This window comes from Sus scrofa, chromosome 9 (genome assembly GCF_054392235.1).
Source record: "Sus scrofa isolate SSC_HxYL_T2T_F1_AM1 chromosome 9, Sscrofa_HxYL_maternal_Yorkshire_Landrace_v2.0, whole genome shotgun sequence".
Classification (NCBI taxonomy): domain Eukaryota; kingdom Metazoa; phylum Chordata; class Mammalia; order Artiodactyla; family Suidae; genus Sus; species Sus scrofa.
This window is the reverse complement of record NC_139391.1, coordinates 133,191,363-133,212,500: the sequence shown is the minus strand read 5'-3', so window position 1 is coordinate 133,212,500 and position 21,138 is coordinate 133,191,363. Positions and strand designations below refer to the sequence as shown.

At 37.8% G+C, this 21,138-nt stretch overlaps 1 protein-coding gene across 10 annotated transcripts in view; it reads left to right on the top strand.

The window, feature by feature from the left end:
- The window catches only part of KCNK2 (potassium two pore domain channel subfamily K member 2), a 458,301-nt gene extending 439,082 nt beyond the window's left edge, over window positions 1-19,219 (top strand). For 8 of the 10 annotated variants that reach the window (XM_084974435.1, XM_084974437.1, XM_021102126.2 and 5 more), the window contains one exon: window positions 16,080-18,249. In XM_084974435.1, coding sequence (XP_084830561.1) covers window positions 16,080-16,397 — 318 coding nt within the window. In that variant the 3' untranslated portion in view covers window positions 16,398-18,249. 10 annotated transcript variants of the gene reach the window in all.
- Window positions 19,220-21,138: the final 1,919 nt, after the last annotated feature.

The following is a 21,138-nucleotide window of genomic DNA, read 5'->3' as shown; positions in this document are numbered from 1 at the left end:
CTATCCTTCTACTAACATTAGATCTTGTCTGTTACTCTCTATCTATTTGCTTGAGGCGTAAAGTTAGGTTGTTTTATTTGAGCTTGTCCTTGTTTCCTGAGGTAGGCTTCTGTTGCTATAAGCCTTGCTCTTAGAACTGCTTTTGCTGCATCCCATATGTTTTGGATTGTTGGGTCTTTGTTGTCATTTGCTTCTAGGTATTTTTTAATTTCCTCTTTGATTTCTTCAGTGATCCACTGGCTGTTCCATAATTGGTTGTTCAATAGCATATTGTTTATAGTCTTGATGTGTTTGTCTTTTTTTCTTGTTGATTTCCAGTCATATAGCATTGCGGTTGGAAAAGATACTTGATATGATTTCATTTTTTTTAATTTAATGAGGATTTGTGGCCCAGAATGTGATCCATTCTATAGTATGTTCCATGTGCACTTGAGAAGAATGTATATTCTGCTGCTTTTGGATGGAAAAAAAAAAGAGAAAGAAAGAAAAGGAATCAGGATGGGGCTAGCACTTGTGAGAGGGAGCTGTGAACCTGGAATGGAACTCACACCCTGAGAAGCCACCTAACCTACAGGGAGATCAGCTGAGATGGAGGGACCTCAAAGTCATGGGGAAAAGTACAGCAGCTGAGCTGAGAAGGGCAAGCTGAGTGAGCTGCACACACCTTCTGTATCACCACCCCAGACTCCACAGACTAAGATACACAGGTGGGGGGCTGTGCACTGAGACTCAGGCTCCAGAGGTCAGTTCTGGGGAGAGGACTGGAGTTCACTGTGTGGAGACAGTGTGAGGGGCTAGGGACAGTTTGCCATGGCTGGGGAGCTGAGCACCACAGCTAAGGGAACATGGGAGAAGGTCTGGGCCCACAGAAGAAGCAAGGGGCCCTTGTTGGGGAGGGCAAGTTGAGGAGCAGTGGACAGCCATAAGAATATCTTTCCCTGCACATGTGCAGACTCTCAGAGGGTGGGGCACCTCTGGCACAGGCTGTGGGTTGCAAGGCACCTCTTGTGCGGGTTACAGGTGTCTGGGTACCTCTTGGGTGCGCTACGGGCAGCAGGTTGCTAAGAGCAATGTGGTGCCCCTTGCATGGTCTACAGGTGGCAAGGGCAAACCAAAGCAGTCATCTCAGATACCAGAGGTGGGAGTGGCCCACCACCTCTAACGGTCTGTGAATAGGCACCACCTGTGGCACCAGGCACCTCAGAGGTTGGCAAGTAAGAGGGCACTGCAACCAAGCACCACTCATTGTTAATCTCACTGCCCTGCAGAACACTCATGCTCTGCTGCTGCCACTGCTGAATGCTCCAGGCACACCTACACCTGATCAGAGTTGCTTACCAGGGCCCTGCCACTAGGACAGCATGATTCACCTTCCTGTGGGTTCTTGCTGCTACTAAGGTCCCAACGACCAGGCAACTAGCTGCTAGCCATGCCCGTTGCCTCCATCTCCCTGGAAGTAGGCACAGTACTTTGGATGTATAAAGCACTCACCAATTACCCAGGGATGCTCATACATATAATACACCTCCAAGACTACAGTAGTTGGTTTCCCTAAACTCACAGATTAAGAAAAATGTAAACAAAATGAAGACACTCAGGAACCATTCCTAGTTAAAAGAACAGGTGAATTCACCTGAAGGAGCAAATGATGAAATTCACCTCTGCATTCTAACAGACACTAAGTTCAAAAAGGAGATAGTGAAAATACTGGCAGAGTTAAGAGTGAATATGAAGGAATTGTGAATGGATATGAACAGTAATGAAGATTCCTTTGAAAAGGAGCTAGAAAATATAAGGAGGAACCACGAAAAATTAGAAAATTCATCTGCAGAGATGCAAACTGGGTTCAAGTCACTGAAGAGCAGAAAGGATAATGCAGAGGAATGAATTAGTGACTTGGAAGATAAAATTAAAATCACACAATCAGGACAGCAGACAGAAAACCAATTAAAAAAACATCAAAGCAATATAAGAGATAAATGGGATAATATAAAGCAGTCCAATTTAAACATAATAGAAATTCAAGAAGAGAAAGAAAAGTGGATTGAAGATATGAAATTTGAAGGAATTATGGCTGAAAACTTTCCAAATAGGAAACTTAGACTTAATTGACATTTTTGGGACAATACATCCAAAAAAGAAAAAAGAAATCATAATATACATTCTACTCAAGTGCACATGGAACATCCTCAAAGATTGACTATATGCTAGCATACAAAACTAACTTCAACAAATTTAAGAGTATAGAAAATGTTTCAGGTATCTTCTCTGACCACAATGGCATGAAACTAAAAATCAACAATAGGAAAAGAAATGAGAAAAAACTAACTACATAGAGACTAAACAACATGCTACTGAACAACCAAAGGGACAAATCAAGGGTAATCAAAATGGTAATTAAACTAATTTTGTAAAAATGGCCATACTACCCAAAGCAATCTACTGATTAAGGGCAATCCCTATCCAATTACCCATGGCCTTTTTCACAGAACTAGAAAAAACAATCCGAAAATTTATATGGAACCACAAAAGACCCAGAATTGTCAAAGCAATTCTGAGGAACAAAATCCAAGCGGGAGGCATAACTCTCCCAGACTTCAAGCAATATTAGAAAGCCACAGTCATCAAGACAGTGTGGGACTGGTACCAAAACAGACATACAGACCAATGGAACAGAAGAGAGAACCCAGAAATAAACCCAGATACCTGTGGTCAATGAATCTTTGATAAAGGAGGCAAGAACATAAAATGGGAAAAAGCAGTCTTTTCAGCAAGTATTGCTGGGATACCTGGACAGCTGCATGCAAAGCAATGAAACTAGAACATACTGTCACACCATGCACCAAAAATAAATATAAGACAAGACACCATCAAACTCTTGGAAGAGAACATAGGCCAAAAATTCTCTGACATCAGCCTTACAAGTGTTTTTTCAGGTCAGTCTCCCAAAGTAACAGAAATAAAAGCAAAAATAAACCAATGGGACCTGATCAAACTGACAAGCTTTTGCACAGCAAAGGAAACCAAAAAGAAAACAAAAAGACAACTTACAGAATGGGAGAAAATAGTTTCGAATGATGCAACGGACAAGGGCCTAATCTCTAAAATATACAAACAACTTCACAACTCAACAGCAAAAAAGCCAACAACCCAATTGAAAAATGGGCAAAAGTCCTGAATAGTCATTTCTCCAAGGAAGATATACAGATGGCCAACAAGCACATGAAAAAATGTTCAACGTCCCTGATTATTAGAGAAACGCAAATCAAACCTACCATGAGATACCACCTCACACCAGTCAGTATGGCCATCATTAATAAGTCCACAAATAACAAATGATGGAGGGGGTGTGGAAAAAGGGAACCCTCCTGCATTGTTGGTGGGAATGTAAGCTGGTACAATCACTATGGAGAACAGTATGGAGGTACATTAGAAAACTATACATAGAACTACCATTTAACCTAGAATCCCACTCTTGTGCATATATCCAGATACAACTTTCCTTAAAAAAGACACATGCACCAGCATGTTCATTGCAGCAGCACTTTTCACAATAGCCAAGACATGGACATTTGGGTTGTTTCCATTGATAGATGATAATGGATTAGGAAAAGTGGTGTGTGTACACACACACACACACACTGGAATACTGCTCAACCATAGAAAGAACAAAATAATGCCATTTTCAGCAACATGGCTGGAACTACAGATTCTCATACTGAGTGAAGTAAGTCAGAAAGAGAAAGACAAATACCATATGATATCACTTCCATCTGGAATCTAATATATGGCACAAATGAACCTTTTCACAGAAAAGAAAATCATGGACTTGGATAATAGACTTGTGGTTGCCAAGGGGGAGGGGGAGGGAGTACGATGGATTGGGAACTTGGGGTTAATAGATGAAGACTATTGCCTTTGGAATGGATTAGCAATGAGATCCTGCTGTGTAGCACTGGGAACTATGTCTAGTTACTTATGATGGAGCATGATAACGTGCGAAATAAGAATGTATACATCTATGTGTAACTGAGTCACCATGATGTACAGTAAGAAAAACAATGTATTGGGGATACACACACACACACACACACACACACACACACACACATATATTTAAATACCTCAAAACAAATGATAATGAAAACACTACCATTCAAAAGCTATGGGATGCTACAAAAGCAGTGCTTAGAGGGAAGTTCATAGCAATACATGCCTTCCTGAGAAAAGAAGAAAAATCTCAAATGGACAACTTACCCCACCACCTAAAAGAATTAGAAGAAGAAGAACAAATAAACCTTAAGACAGCAGAAGGAAGGTAATCATAAAGATCAGAGAGGAAATTAAAAATATAGATTCAAAAAACAATAGAAAAAAAATCAATAAAACCAAGAGCTGGTTCTTTGAAAGGGTAAATAAAATTGATAGACCTCTGGCCAGACTCACCAAGAAGAGGAGGGAAAGAACTCAAAAAAAAAAAAAAAAAGTGAAAAGGAGAAACCTCAATGGATGCTGCAGAAATAAAAATAATAAATAAAACATGGCATATAGAACAATTATATGCCAACAAATTTGACAACCTATAAGAAATATGACAACTTTCTGAAGACTTACACCCTGCCTAAATCAAGAATAGACCAATTGAACAGACTGATCACTAGAAATGAAATTGAGTATGTAATAAAAACACTCCCTGCAAACAAAAGTTCAGGACCAGATGGCTTCCAAATTCTCCCAAATTCTACCAAACATACAAAGAAGAACTTATAACCATCCTTCTTAAACTGTTCCAAAAGGTTGAAGAAGAAGGAACACTCCCAAAGATATTCTATGAAGCCACCATCACCCTAATACCAAAACTAGACAAAGATACTATGAAAAAAGAAAACTAGGGGCCAATATATTTGATGAATATAGATGCAAAAATTCTCAAAAATATTTTAGCTGAGTCCAACAACATATAAAAAAGATCATACTGGAGTTCCCGTCGTGGCGCAGTGGTTAACGAATCCAACTAGGAACCATGAGGTTGCGGGTTCGGTCCCTGCCCTTGCTCAGTGGGTTAATGATCCAGTGTTGCCGTGAGCTGTGGTGTAGGTTGCAGACACGGCTCGGATCCCGCGTTGCTGTGGCTCTGGCGTAGGCCAGTGGCTACAGCTCCGATTTGACCCCTAGCCGGGGAACCACCATATGCTGCGGGAGCAGCCCAGACAAATAGCAAAAAGACGGAAAAAAAAAGCCATTTATAACAAACCCACAGCAAATATAATACTCAATGGAGAGAAACTGAAAGTCTTCCAGCTAAAATCTGGAACAAAACCAGGAAGCCAACTCTCACCACTTTAATTTAACATGGTAGAGGAAGACCTAGCCACAGCAATCTGACAAACAAAAGAAATAAAATGTATCCAAAGTGGAAGAAAAGAGGTAAAATTCTCTGCAGAGGCCGTGATACTATATATAGAAAACCCTAAGGATTCTACACAAAAACTCTTCATGGATGAGTTCAGCAAGTAGCAGGATACAAGATTAACATTCTGAAATCAGTGGCATTTCTATATACTAACAATGAAATATTAGAAAAGGAATATGAAAATACAATACCTTTTGAAATCACACCCCCAAAAGGTAAATACCTAGGCATAAACCTGATTAAGGAGGTGAAAAACTCATATGCTGAGAACTCTAATACATTAATCAAGGAAATTAAAGAGGATTCAAAGAAATGGAAAGATATTCCATGCTCCTGTAGAAGAATTAATATAGTAAAAATGGCCATACTACCCAAAGCAATCTACAGATTCAGTATAATCCCTATCAAATTACTCATCATATTTTTCACAGAACAAACAATCCAGCAACCTATATGGAACCACGAAAGACCCAGAATTGCCAAAGCAATTTTAGGAACAAAAGCCAAGCAGGAGGGATAATTCCCAGACCTCAGACAGTTTACAAGATATAGTAATGAAGACAGTGTGGTATTGGTTTCAATGGAGACATACAGACTAATAGAACAGAGTAGAGAACCACTATATAAACCCAGACAACTATGGCCAATTAATCTTCAACAAAGGAGGCAAGAACATAAAATGGGAAAAAGACAGTCTTTTCAGCAAATGGTGCTGGCAAAATCGGACAACTACATGTAAATCAATGAAACTAGAACACACTCTCATACTGTGCACAAAAATAAAACCTAAAATGGCTTGAGGACTTAAGACAAGACACCATCAAACTCCTAGAAGAGTACATAGACAAAACATTCTTCAACCATACAAATGTTGTCTTAGGTCAGTCTCCCAAGGCAATAGAAATAAAAACAAAAATAAACCAATGGGACCTAATCAAACTTACAGACTTTATAGCAAAGGAAACCATACAAAAAAAAAAAAAAAAGATGTCCTACAGATGTGAGAAAATAGTTTCAAATGATGCAACTGACAAGGGCTTAATTGCTAAAACACACCAACAACTTTACAACTCAACAGGAAAAAAAAAAAAAAAAAGAAAACCTAATTTAAAAATTGGCAAAAGACCTGAATAGACATTTCTTCAAAGAAGATATACAGATGGATAACAGGCACATGAAAAGATGTTCAAAATCACTATTAGAGAAATGCAAATCAAAACTACAGTGAGATACCACCTCATACCTATCAGAATGGCCATCATTAATAAGTCCACAAATAACAAATGCTGGAGAGGGTGTGGAGAAAAGTGTGCCCTCCTACACTATTGATGGGAATATAAATTGGTACAACCTCTATGGAAAACAGTATGGAGGTACCTCAGGAAACTAAATATAGAACTACCATAGGATCCAGCAATCCCACTGCTGGGCATATATCCACACAAAACTTTTATTGAAAAAAACACATGCACCCCTATGTTCATTGCAGCACTATTCACAATAGCCAAGACATGGAAACAACCTAAATGTCCACTGACAGATGGATTAGGAAGATGTGGTATATATACACAATGGAATACTACTAAGCCATAAAAAAGAACAAAATAATGCCACTTGCAGCAACATGGATGGACCTAGAGACTCTCATACTAAGTGATGTACATCAGAAAGAGAATGACAAATACAATATATCACTTATATGTAGAATCTAAACTTGAACCTATCTAAGAAAAGAAACAAACTCATGGACTTAGAGAACAGATTTGTGGTTGCCAAGAGGGAGGGAGTGGGATGGATTGGGAGTTTGGGGTTAGTAGATGCAAACTATTGCATTTAGAATGGATAAGCAGGGAGATCTGCTGCATAGCACAGCAAACTATATCTAGTCACTTGTGATGAAACATGATGGAAAATAATTTGAGATAAAGAATGTGTTACATATGTGTGTGACTGGTTCAGTTTGCTGTACAGCAGAAATTGACAGAACATTATAAATCAATTGTAATAGAAAAAATAAAAATCTTACAAATAGAGACAAGGACATAGATGAATATAAATTTTGAAAACAATTAGGTCTATATACTTCAGCAGCTAGGATGGTCAGCTCTAAAGTACTTCATCTGAAAAGAAACATTTATTTCCTGTCATTTACTTAATGATAAATTGTGTTGTTCATGAAATGAGAACTGTGAGAGGGAACAAACATAAAATTCCATATACTGAGTAAGGTAGGTGAAATAAAACATGGTAGTAGCATGGAAGTGAAAAAAAAAAAATCAAAGCCATCATAAAACTGAAAGTTTATCTGCTTTGGTATCCTTTACCTACATCCTCCCTTCCCCTCTTTCTTCCTTCCTATTTTTTTCCCCTCTTTTCTTTGCTCCTCTTCTCTATAGCTAAAGATTTTGCCTACCTTTTACTTGATTTCAGATATATTTCTAGAAGTGAAATTATTGGTTCAAAAAAAAAAAAAAGGACATTGGAGGCAAAGGCCTCAGGAATAATATCAGTGATATCAGTGTGAACTCCTCTAGAGGTGGGAATTTTGCAAAAATTTTCTATCAGCCATCAGGTCTGAGAAGCCCCAGGCCAAACACAAACTGGGTGGGAACACAGTCCCATCCATCAGCCAACAGGCTGCCTCAAGACCACCCCCGCCCCAGGCGTACAGCCACTAATCTCACCTAGAGACAAAGCCCCACCCACCAAAGGGAAAAGAATCAGCTCTATCCACCAGTGGGCGGGCACCAGTCCCTTGTATCAGAAAGCCTACAGGAGGCCTGCGTACCAACTTCAGCCAGAAAGGGGGCAGGGGGCAGACATCAAAAGCAAGAGAGGCTACAACTCTATTGGTTGCAAAAAGGAGATCACACCGAAAATCTATACATAATGAAAAGGCAGAGAATTATTACTCAGATAAGGGAGCAAAGAAAAAAAAAAAAAACCCAGAAGAGAAGCTTAGAGATCTGGAGATTACCAATCTCTATGAAAAAGACTGACAATCGTCAAGATGATTCAAATCTTGGAAATAAACTGGTGGCAAAGATTGATAAATTATAAGAAACTTTGAGCAAAGTAATACAAGACTTATGAATTAAGCTAGCAGAGATGCAAAATACAGTAGCTGAAATAAAAAAAAAATTCCTTAAAAGCAGCCAATAGCAGAATACAGGAGGCAGAAGAAAGAAAAAGTGAGGTGGAGGACAGACTAGTGAAAATCACTGATGTGGAACAGAAAAAGAGAAAAAGATTAAAAAGAATGAAAACCGTCTAAGAGAACTCTGGGACTATGTTAAATGCACCAACATCCATATTATAGATTTTCAGAAGGAGGAGAGAGAGAGAGAAAGTGCAAATAAAATATTTGAAGACCTAATAGCTGAAAACATCCCTAACATGGGAAAGGAACCACTCACTCAAATCCAGGAAGCACAACAAGTGCCATATAAAATAAACCCAAGGAAGAACACCGTGAGACACATTAATCAAACTGACCAAAATTAAAGAAAATATCATAGCAGTTAGGGAAAGTAAATAACATACAAGGGGACCCAAATAAGGTTATTGGCAGATTTTTCAGTAGAAACTCTTCAGCCCAGAAGGGAATGCCATGATAAAGTGATGAAAGGAAGAAACCTCCAACCAGGAATACTCTACCCAGCAAGGCTCTCATTCAGATTTGAAGGCAAAATCAGAAGCTTTACAGACAAGCAAAAACTAACAGAATTCATCACCACTAAACCACCTTTACAGCAAATACTAAAGTAACTTCTCTAGGTGGCAAAGAAAAGGCACAACTAGAAACAAAAATATTACAAATGACAGGGATCACCTGTAAAGGCATACATACAGTTAAGGTAGGAAATCATCCAGACACAAATATGCTACCAAATCAGAAACTGTGGAAGAGGAGGGTACAAATGTAGGACACTGGAGATGCATTTGCAATTAAGAGATCAACAACTTAAAACAATCTTGTATATCTGTAGATTCCTCTATCAAAACTTCATGGTAACTGCAAACCAAAAATCTACAATAGATACACAAATAAGAAAAACCTATCCAAATACAACACTACTGATAGTCATCAAATCACAAGAGAAGAGAAAAAGAAGGGAAGAAAAAAGACCAACAAAAACAAATCCAAAACAGCTAATAAAATGGCAGTAAGAACATGCATATCAATAATTACCTTAAATGTAAATGGACTAACTGCTCCAACCAAAAGACATAGACTGGCTGAATAGATATAAAAACCAGACCCATATATATGCTGTCTTCAAGAGACCCACTTTAGTTCTAGGGACACATATAAACTGAAAGTGAGAGGATGGAATAAGATATTCCAAGCAAACAAATCAAAAGAAAGCTGGAGTAGCAATATTCATATCAGACAAAATAGACCTTAAAGTAAAGAATATTTATAAGAGACAAAGCATGACATTATAATGACCAAGCATGACATTATATAATGACCAAAGGATCAATCCAAGAAGCAGATATAACAGTTGTAAATATATATACTCCCAACATAGGATCACCTCAATATATATGGCAACTGCTAACAGCCTTAAAAGGGGAAATTGACAACAACAAAATAATAGTGGGAGACTTTTAACACCCCACTTACAGCAATGGACAGATCATCCACACAGAAAAACAAGGAAACACAGGCCTTAAATGATGCATTATACCAGGTGGACCTAATAGATATTTATAGAATATCCTTATAGAATATTCCATCCATAAGCAGCAGAATACATGTTTTTCTCAAGTGCGCATGGAACATACTATAGAATGGATCACATTCATGGCCACAAAACAAGCCTCGGTGAATTTAAGAAATTTGCTATCATATCAAGCATCTTTTCCAACCACAATGCTATATGACTGGAAATCAACAAGAAAAAAACTGCAAAAAACAGAAACAGGTGGCAACTAAGCAACATGCTACTAAACACCCAGTCGATCACTGAAGAAATCAAAGAGGAAATTAAAAAATACCTAGAAGCAAATGACAACAAAGACCCAACAATCCAAAACATATGGGATGCAGCAAAAGCAGTTCTAAGAGCAAAGCTTATAGCAACACAAGCCTACCTCAGGAAACAAGGACAAGCTCAAATAAAACAACCTAACTTTACGCCTCAAGCAAATAGATAGAGAGTAACAGACAAGATCTAATGTTAGTAGAAGGATAGAAATCATAAAGATCAGAGCAGAAATAAATGAAATAGAAACGAAGAAAACCATAGGGGGAAAAAAAAATCAAAGAAACTAAAAGTTGGTTCTTTGAAAAGATTTAACAAACTGATTTAACAGAAAGTTTAACAGAATTGATAAACTCTTAGCCTGACTCATTACACCCTCATCACAAGAAGAGAGGACTCAAATCAATAAAGTTAGAAATGAAAAAGGAGAAGTTACAATGGACATTACAGAAGTACAAAGGGTCATAAGAGACTACTACAAGCAACTATATGCCAATAAAATGGACAAACCTAGAAGAAATGGACAAATTCTTAGAAAAGTACAATCTTCCAAGACTAAACCAAGATGAAATAGCAAAGACAAATGGACCAATCCCCCAAGTACTGAAATTGAAACTGACTCAAAACCTTCCAACAAACAAAAGTCCAGGACCAGATGGCTTCACAGGTGAATTCTATCAAACATTTAGGGAAGAGCTAACACCTATCCTTCTGAAACTATTCCAATAAATTGCAGAGGGAGAACACTCCCAAACTCATCCTATGAGGCCACCATCACCCCAATAGCAAACCAAGACAAAGATACCATGTACCTAAGAAAGGAAAACTACAGGCCAATATCACTGATGAACATAGATGCAAAATACTAGCAAACTGAATCCAGCAATGCATTAAAAGGATCATACACCATGATCAAGTGGGATTTATCCCAGAGATTCAAGGATTTTTTCAATATCCACAAATCAATCAGTGTGATGCACCACATTAACAAACTGAAGAATATAAACCATGTGATCTCTCAATAGATGCAGAAAAAGCCTTTGACAAAATCTAACACCCATTCCTCCAGAAAGTGGGCACAGAGGGACCCTACCTCAACACAGTGAAGGCCATATATGACAAACCCACAGAACCCACATCATTCACAAGGGTGGAAAGCTGAAGGAATTCCCCCTAAGATCAGGTATAAGACAAGGATGTCCTTTCTTGCCACTGCTATTCAACATAGTTTTGGAAGTCCTAGCCATGGCGATCAGCGAAGAAAAAGACATAAAAGGAATCCAAATGGGGAAGGAAGAAGTGAAACTAGTAAAACTCTCACTGTGACACGATACTGTCCCTCATAAATCCTGAAGATGCTACCAGAAAACTGTTAGAGAGTTCGTCAATGAATTTGGTAAAGTTTCAGGCTATATAAAATTAATACACAGAAATTGATTGCATTTTTATGTACCAACAATGAAAGATCAGAAAGAGAAATTAGGGGTACAATCCCATGTGTCACTGCACCAAAAAGAATAAAATACCTAGGAATAAACCTACCTAAAGGGACAAAAGACCTGTACTCTGAAAACGAAGATGCCGAGGAAAGAAATCAAAAGATGACACATAAACAGATGGAAAGACATACCATGTTCTTAGATTGGAAGAATCAGTATTGTCCAAATGACTATACTGCCCAAGGCAATCTACAGATTCTGTGCAATCCCTATAAAATTACCAAGGACATTTTTCACAGAACTAGAACAAAATATTTCAGTGCTTGTTTGGAAGTACAAAAGACCCAAAATAGCCAAACCATCCCGAAGAAAAAAAAAAAAAAAAAAAAAAAAAAAAAGCAGAGCTGGAATAGTCACACTTCTTGACTTCAGACTATAGTACAAAGGTACAGTCATCAGAACCATATGGTATTGGCACAAAAACATAAATATATATCAGGGGGACAGGATAGAAAGCCCAGAATTAAGCCCACGCACCTACAGTCAAGTAATCTATGACAAAAGAGGCAAGAATATACAATGGAGAAAAGACAGTCCCTTCAATAAGTGGTGCTGGTAGAACTGGACAGCTACATGTAAAAGAATGAATTAGAACATTTCCTAACACCATACACAAAAATAAACTGAAATGATTAAAGACCTAAATATAAGACTGGATATTGTAAAACTCTTAGAGGAAAACATAGGCTGAACACCCTCTGACTTAAACCACAGTAGTATCTTCTCAGATCCACCCCCCAGAGTAATGACAATAAAAACAAAAATAAACAAATGAGACCTAATTAAACTTAAATGTTTTTGCACAGCAATGGAAATCCTAAACAAAATGAAAAAAAGAATGGGAGATAATATTTGCAAATGAAGCAACTGAGAAGGGATTAGTCTCCAAAATATATAAACACTTCCTGAAGCTCAATACCAAAAATACAACCCCATCAAAAAATGGGCAGAATGTCTAAATAGACAGTTCTCCAAAGAAGACATACAGATGGCCAAAAAAAAAAAAAAAATTAGGCATTCAACATCATTAATTATTAGAGAAATCCAAATCAAAACTACTATGACGTACCACCTTACACAAGCCGGAATGACCATCATCACATGTTTACAAACAATAAATGCTGGAGAGGGTCTGGAGAAAAGGAAACCCTCTTACACTGTTGGTGGGAATGTACATTGGTACAACCACTGTGGAAAACAGTATGGTGATTCCTCAAACTAAAAAAAAAATTACCATATGATCCATCAATCCCACTCCTGGCCATCTATCCAGAGAAAACCATGGCTAGAAAAGAAACATGTACTCCAGTGTTTTCTGCAGAACTTTATACAATAGCTAAAACATGGAAGCAACCCAAATGTCCATCAACAGAGGACTGGATAAAGAAGACATGTACATATACACAATGGAATATTACTCAGCCATAAGAAGGAATGAAGTAATGGCATTTGCAGCAACATGGATGGCTCTGGAAATTATCATACTAAGTGAAGTTATACAGTGAGACTTCATATGCTATCACTTGTATGTGGAATCTAAAAAAAGGGTATGATAAACTTCTTTGCAGAACAGGTACTCACAGACTTTGAAAAACTTGTGGTTTCCAAAGGAGACAGGTTGCTGGGTGGAGGAGTGGGCTGGGGGTTTGGGATGGAAATGCTATAAAATTTGGTTGGGATGATCATTGTACAACTATTAATGTAATAAAATCCACTGAGTTTCTCTTTTTATAAAAGAGATGAGAATAATACACAGAAAAAATAGGAAAATAGAGTGTTCATTCAATGTTCTCAGTTTTATAACTGAACATACAGAGGTGCTTGCTTCTATACTTGGTATAGGAAAAGCTCTGATCAAATCTTTCAGTGATTATTTTTAAACCTCAAAATTTACCAGAAATAAGTGAGAGATCTCTATGTCTGTATTTTTCCAGTGGTCAGAGTCATTAACCCTGGTAATGACACCATACCCAGCAAAAGTGAACACTCTAGTCCAGGCGTATCCACTCTGCCCTACTTCTTGGAGCCTCTCTGACATGAAGAAATACAATTCCAAAGCCCTCAAAGAGAATACTTGGCCTCCATTATTTTTCTGTCTTCTAAATCTTTACTGCAAAAATAATATTGCCCTGTTACAAATGTTGCCCCCTGTCTACATTTTCATCCTCCATTTTCCTATTTTCCTGATAATTGTCACTATGAAGACATTAAGTAATCAGATACTACCACATGTAGTAAAACGTCACATCTAGTGTAGATATTTTAAAAAATTAAAATAGGAAAAAAAAAACAAAACCCCAAAACCCTGACGGTTGGAATCATCTTGGAAAGCTTAAAATATCCTGTCTCTCTATATTAGGATGTGATACCAGGACACCACTGACACCACTCTTAAGAACAACTAAACCTTTAAAAATTAACCTTTAAAAATAATGAGGATAGTGGATCAAGAAGATGTGGTACATATACACAATGGAATATTACTCAGCCATTAAAATGAACAAAATACCAGCATTTTTAGCAACATGGATGGACCTAGAAACTATCATGCTAAGTGAAGTCAGCCATACAATGAGACACCAACATCAAATGCTTTCACTGACATGCAGCATCTGAAAAAAGTACAGACTGAACTTCTTTGCAGAACAGATACTGACTCACATTGAAAAACTTATAGTCTCCAGAGGAGACAGTTTGGGGGGTGGGGAGATGTGCTTGGGTTATGGGATGGAAATCCTGTGAAATTGGATTGTTATGATCGTTATACAACTATAGATGTGATATTCATTTGAGTAATAAAAAATAAATATATAAAAAAATAATGAGGATAAAGGTAAATTGAGCCTTCTGTTTGAATTTATCTGAAGACTAAGCAGCTGTAATTTAATGGTTTGTATAACTGTAATAAAGAATGGGTTCGGAGTTCCCATCGTGGCTCAGTGGTTAACGAATCTGACTGGGAACCATGAGGTTGCGGGTTCGATCCCTGCCCTTGCTCAGTGGGTTAATGATCCAGTGTTGCCATGAGCTGTGGTGTAGGTTGCAGATGCAGCTCAGACCCCCCATTGCTGTGGCTCTGGTGTAGGCCGGCAGCTACAGCTCCGATTCGACCCCTAGCCTGGGAACCTCCATATGTCGTGGGAGCGGCCCTAGAAAAGGCAAAAAAAAAAAAAAAAAAAAAAAAAGAATGGGTTGATTTAGTATCACTTAAACAGCATGCAAAATTTGATTATGTGTGCAAAATGTAATCAGCAATTTAAATTCCAATTTTAAAGAGGTCAGAGAAAACATTAAGCACATGCTTGGGACTGGACAATATTTTTACTTTAACCTTCCAGCAAAGTCCGCCATGATGACCACCTAGGCTCTTGCAATTGGGAAAGTACCTTAGCCCAGCCATCCTGTTAGATGTGTACGGTGAAGACGCCTGTTGTACAGCTGGGGAAATGGCAGCTCAGACAGGTGAACGTCACTAAGTCCACAACCAGTCGCCGAGAAACCATTTCTTGGACTTAATCCTTCTCCAAACGGGCCTCACACTAAACTTGCCTGTCCCTGTCTCTTTGCTTTCCCTGGAAGGAGAGACAAAACGTTTTATTGCTTATTTAGTAAATAGAGGATTCCTAATGACCAGTATGGGGTTGGATTCAAAGTTCTTGCACACACCAGTTCTGGTCTCTGAAATCTGTGTTTACATCCTGAGCAAAGAGCATTGCTGCTATTCAACCAACCAGGTCACCTGGTTCACATTCCCGACTCTTTTACTCTGTCTTGCTGCTTCTCCTCTTATTGCCTTTTCTGCATTCAAATACTTCTAACAATTACAGGGAAAAAAAACCTCAGGAGTTTTTTTTTAAATTTAAGATTGCCTTTTTATAGCATCAGAAGTTTCAATGACAGTATTCATCTTCAAAAGCAAGTACATCTAGTACCTCTAATAAATGTGGTCTAATAGAGTTTAAGTTCATAGATTCATTTTTAGAGTCATATCTATATAAAATGGAATCTTGTTCTTCCCAACGTGCCTAATTACCTCAATTCTCAGACCTCTAATATTATAAAAGGCTACAGTCTTCTTTTTAAAAGCCCCCAATAAAATGATCAGAAGATAAAGCACACAGAACATTGACTGTCCTGTTGGTGTCTCTCTGTCTCTTCTCTGCGTGCATGTTCCAGGTGGGAGAGTTCAGAGCCCATGCTGCTGAGTGGACAGCCAACGTCACGGCCGAATTCAAGGAAACCAGGAGGCGGCTGAGCGTGGAGATTTATGACAAGTTCCAGCGGGCCACCTCCATTAAGCGGAAGCTCTCCGCAGAACTGGCTGGAAACCACAACCAGGAGCTGACTCCTTGTAGGAGGACCCTGTCAGTGAACCACTTAGCCACCGAGAGGGATGTCTTGCCTCCTTTACTGAAAACTGAAAGTATCTATTTGAACGGATTGACGCCACACTGTGCAGGCGAGGAAATTGCTGTTATTGAGAACATTAAATAGCCCTCTCTTTGAAAAGCCTTAGGCATAGGCATAGGTGAGGACTTCTATATGCTCTTTATGACTGTTGCTGGTAGCATTTTTTTAAATTGTGCATGAGCTCCAAAGGGGAAAAAAAAAAAAATAGACACACCCATCATGGTCATCTACCATCAAGAGAATCTGGAATTCTGAGCCAGCACTATCTTTTTGATGATGCTTGTTGAATGGTCCACTTTCTTTGATGAGTGGAATGAAACAAGCAATGTCTCATGCCTTTTTGCGCCCAGACTGTTTTCTTCCCCCTTTTCCTAATGTGCCATAAGGCCTCAGAATGAATTCTAATTGTCTCTGGTAATAATGTAGCTTTGAGGGATCAGTCCTTAACTTTTCAGGGTCTACCTTACTGAGCCTAGATATGGACCGTTTATGGATGACAACATTTCTCTTTGTAAATGGCAAGAAATTCTTATGCAGCCTTTTACCTAAGAAATTTTCTGTCAGTGCCTTATCTCACAAAGAAATAGAACCTCTCTAGCTAATGTGTGGTTTCTCCTTCCCTGCCCCACCCCTAGGCTCAACTCCGCAGTCCTTTACCCCAGAGCTCCCATTTGAACACCATACCATGCTGGAAACAATATGTAAAATGACTAAAGTGATGATGCCTGGAGAAGGAATAAATGCCAAATTAGATGGACATTGAAGCAACACTCAGAAACCCTAGTGTTAAAGGCACTGCAGAGAAATGAGGTGCAAAGATGGCCCCTCTGAGTATATTTAACTGACTCCAATACCAATGGTACAAATATACAGTATAATCATTACAAGCCAGTAAAATTGGCTGCTCAACAATCCTTTTATCCTGGCAGATTTGGAATTTATCATTTATTAATAACTATACATCTTTTAAAGGTGGGAGAAGAAAAAATATATATAAATGATCTGATAGAAGAAAACTGTTAAAATGGATATTATTGAAGGTGAATTTAGACAATTGGTATGAATTGCCAATATGATGAAAAGATAGCCAAACAGTGTGTTACACGCATTTGCTAATAAACGTTATACTGCCAGCCTCTATTTGCTTTTTGATGTATGAAAGGCTTATGTGATTCTTTTTCCTTGAGTAATTTTTGCCAGATGAGGGGAGGTGACATAGTTGGACACAATCCTAGCCTTCTGTGGGTGCACCTCGGGAGTTGTGACTGAGTGTGAGAGCAGAAGCTGAAATTGGGATCACTGTGATTTTGCACATGGAAAAATGCAGATTGCAGGCATAATTCATCTCTGACATTAGAGAAAAGCTATTATAGCACAATTTAAATCTTGAGAGTTTTTTTTTTAAAGATAGAAAAGGCCAATGATCTTTTTTTGTTTGTTTAATTTTATATCCTGCAATGTTTTCAAGATTCAGAAGAAATTCAGTAAAGGCACCTAGTAGATTGCTACTCTTTCTTTTATTTTCATACACAGATCTACTGTACATTGTAAATATAATTTTTTAAATGCAGAAAGAAAAGGATTTCCCTAAGGATAATTGCAAAAATTACTTTTACTCTTAGGGGGTGGGGGGTATCTGAATAAATGGCATTCAGATAAGGGTCTTAAAAAAATAAACCCAGGATCTTAAAAAAAAATTAATAGATGCTTATTTTCCAAATTTTAAATTTAAGCTAGAAATGTAAATATTCAGTTAACTTGTTGAAGGTACTTTTATAAACTTTAAAAATTCTAACCAAAATTTTAGAAAGTCAGGCTCTTTTAGAAGGAAAGCTACACCCATTTCTTCAATAACTATTCTGAAAGTTCGTATGGTGGAATGCACCATGTATAAACTGTGAATTGTATTGACAAATAAAGTTTGTAATTAAAGTCAGCATTTTCTGAGTCTCCTGCTTGCTGCTGAGGATTTAGATCTGATTCTGGCCATGCAGAACTCCAGGATGTCACTTTTCATGCTGAGTTTTTGAGGCACCTTTGTTCACAATATTGAAGAAATATTTTCAATACAGTATTACTACCCTTGTCAAATATGTGCACATGTTCCACTTGTTGGCTGTTAATCCAAAGTAAAAATCCTGAAATTTCACTTTTGAAATATGATATTTTAAGTAGCATCTAAATTCAAGATTGTTTCTATTAAATTCTATCAATATCTTATTTTATCATTGTTAGACCTTGTCTTGACACTAAAGTAATTGGAATGCTGAACACAGGTGCCTGAATGTTTTGTAAGAAAAGAGTCAAACATCCTGGAAGTTTTGAAGCCTAAAGAAGATTTTTGCAACTCATCCTCTAGAATCTCATACCCCACATATTTGGACTGCATACCTTGTCAGTATCTTACATACATGTATTTATTCATTCCCAAGCACTTTGATGTTCTGTAAATATCCTAAAACTGGACCTAAAACAGGTCCCCAACATGATCCTTAGGATTAGAGAAAATTTAAGGAAGCCTCTGCACATTATTATCACTTACGTTTTTTCAAGTTTCAATATTTTGTTTACTTCTGTGGCAAGAACACTGATAAAGATTTTGGCATCATCTATGAGTTTTTTTTTTCAATGGACCAGTTTAAGAATGAGTCATTTTGTCCTGAAAGATATTTGAGGAAAAAAAAAAAACAACAAAAAAAACCAAACCTAGAAAGGATCAGGAACTCCCTGATCTGGAATCTGAAACATGGATTCTCGACGAGGCTCTCGATCCGCCTTGAAACTAGTCAAGGTGTAAGTGATTATTTGGGGCATTCTTGTAATTTATTACATCAGTCTATGGACTTTGCTGCCATAGTTCATGTCACACAGACTTTGCGTTTCCAATCTTACTTCACTCTTGCGATACAGGCAAAAAAAAAAAAAAATTTTTTTTTAATTTTAAAAAGTTAAGCAAGATTTGAATAATTTGTGTTTTGGCCTTTAAAAAAAAATGAGAGCAGAGTGTAGGGCTTAGTTTCATTCTCAAATTCTAAGGAACATGTGTCATATAAGAAGCACTAAATCCAACCTCATCACGTGTGTAGAACATCTGTAGAATTCTTTGATTCAGAAGGCCAGAAGTTCAAACAAAGAAAAACTACATGGAACACCAGGAAAAAAAAAAGTTATAGGCATTCTGAAGACTTGAGAAAGCTATTTATGCCTAAGAACTGGAGGCCTAGATCCACTTATTTGTTTTCCTTTTTTTTAAAAAAAAAAAAAGTGTTTGCTGTTCTAGTAAAATCATAACTTATTTGTGGTTTGCGTTCCTTATCAAAGTGTGAGTAAATGTGCTTTGTATAAAGTAAAAGTCTATTTGAATACTCATAATTCCATTAAAATTAATATATGATTTTTGCTTCAGCATGCGTTTACTTAAATGTCCTTTTTTTCAAAGAATCTTGCTGGTCTTGTACATGCTTAGGTGTTGGTTCTGAGAGGGCATGGAAGCAGCATGGTTCCTTGGGTAGAACGTTTGGGAGTAACAATGTGGTTTTCTTAATAGAGGGAAAACTTCGTAAGCTCCGTGTGCTTCCCTGATCCGGTCCCGCCACAAAGGTTTAGGCAGCTTCTGTCTCACACATGATCCTTCCCCACTCAGATCTTGACTTTGCCTTCCTAAAACACAGGATTAGTTCCCCTGACCAGGACTTTTGACTCTGCTCTTTTGTCTGACACATTATTGGTTCACTAAGCCCAGCTTTTAAGTGCCAGCATTTACCATTTCTAATATTCACAAAAAACCATTTGTTATTTTCTTCGGATTAGCATTATAAAGTATGTTTACTGTGATATGCTTGTCTCAATTCACAACTAGGTTTTTTATGTCATTCTTTCTCAAAGAACTTCTGTACATTCACCAAAAGCTCAATTCCTGGACTTTATTCTTTTTTCTTTTGCCCTTTCAGACTTGGATTTCTCTCTGAGCTCCATAGTCATCTAGCTGACTCTGATTGGCTATCTCCACTTCTCAAAGGCACTGCAACATAACTCTATCTTCCCCTGCTCAGACCTGGCCCTCTTTAGGTGTCACCTGTTTTTGCAAATGGCATCACCATCCATTTGTTTGAGCAAGTCATCTTTGCTGTCCTTTTCTCTCCTTCAACGCCATACACACCTATCACCTAGTCATATTGACTTACATCCTGAATGTGTCTTGAATTTGTGCACACTCATCACTTTAATCCAAGCCACCACCCCCACAGCTCCTCCTTCTACTAACTGCTTTGGTTTCATTTCCTGCTTTAGTCACTGATAGAAGAATCCTCTTTTTAATATGCAAATATGATTGTGTTACTCTCTAGTTTAAATCCACTAACTGTCCTTCAGTTTTTTAGGAGTAAGACCAGAATCCCTCATATCGTTCTTATTTTGGTGCATCTCATGCCACCCTCTCCAGACTCACACTCTATCACCCTCCACACTTCTCTGTAATACCAGCCCCAGTGAATCTATCTTTTTTCATTAAGTTATGCCTGGAATGCTTGCTCTCCTTTTCCCCTCGACTTTTTTCCACTTAACAAACCCCTACTCATTCTTCATGATCCAGCTTATGTATCACCTTCTCTGATAAGCCTTCCCTGATTATTAATTCAAGGATCTTTAATATATTCTATAAAACCCTGTGTCTTTCCCCGTTTATAATTAGCTAATTGTCACTATTCTTTGATTATTATCTGTCTTTCCCACTAGAACCTAAGTCATTTTTTTTTGCTTACCAAAGTAATTTATTTCCCAACTAGCAAAGTACATACTGTAGGCTCAAAAATACATGATGAACAAA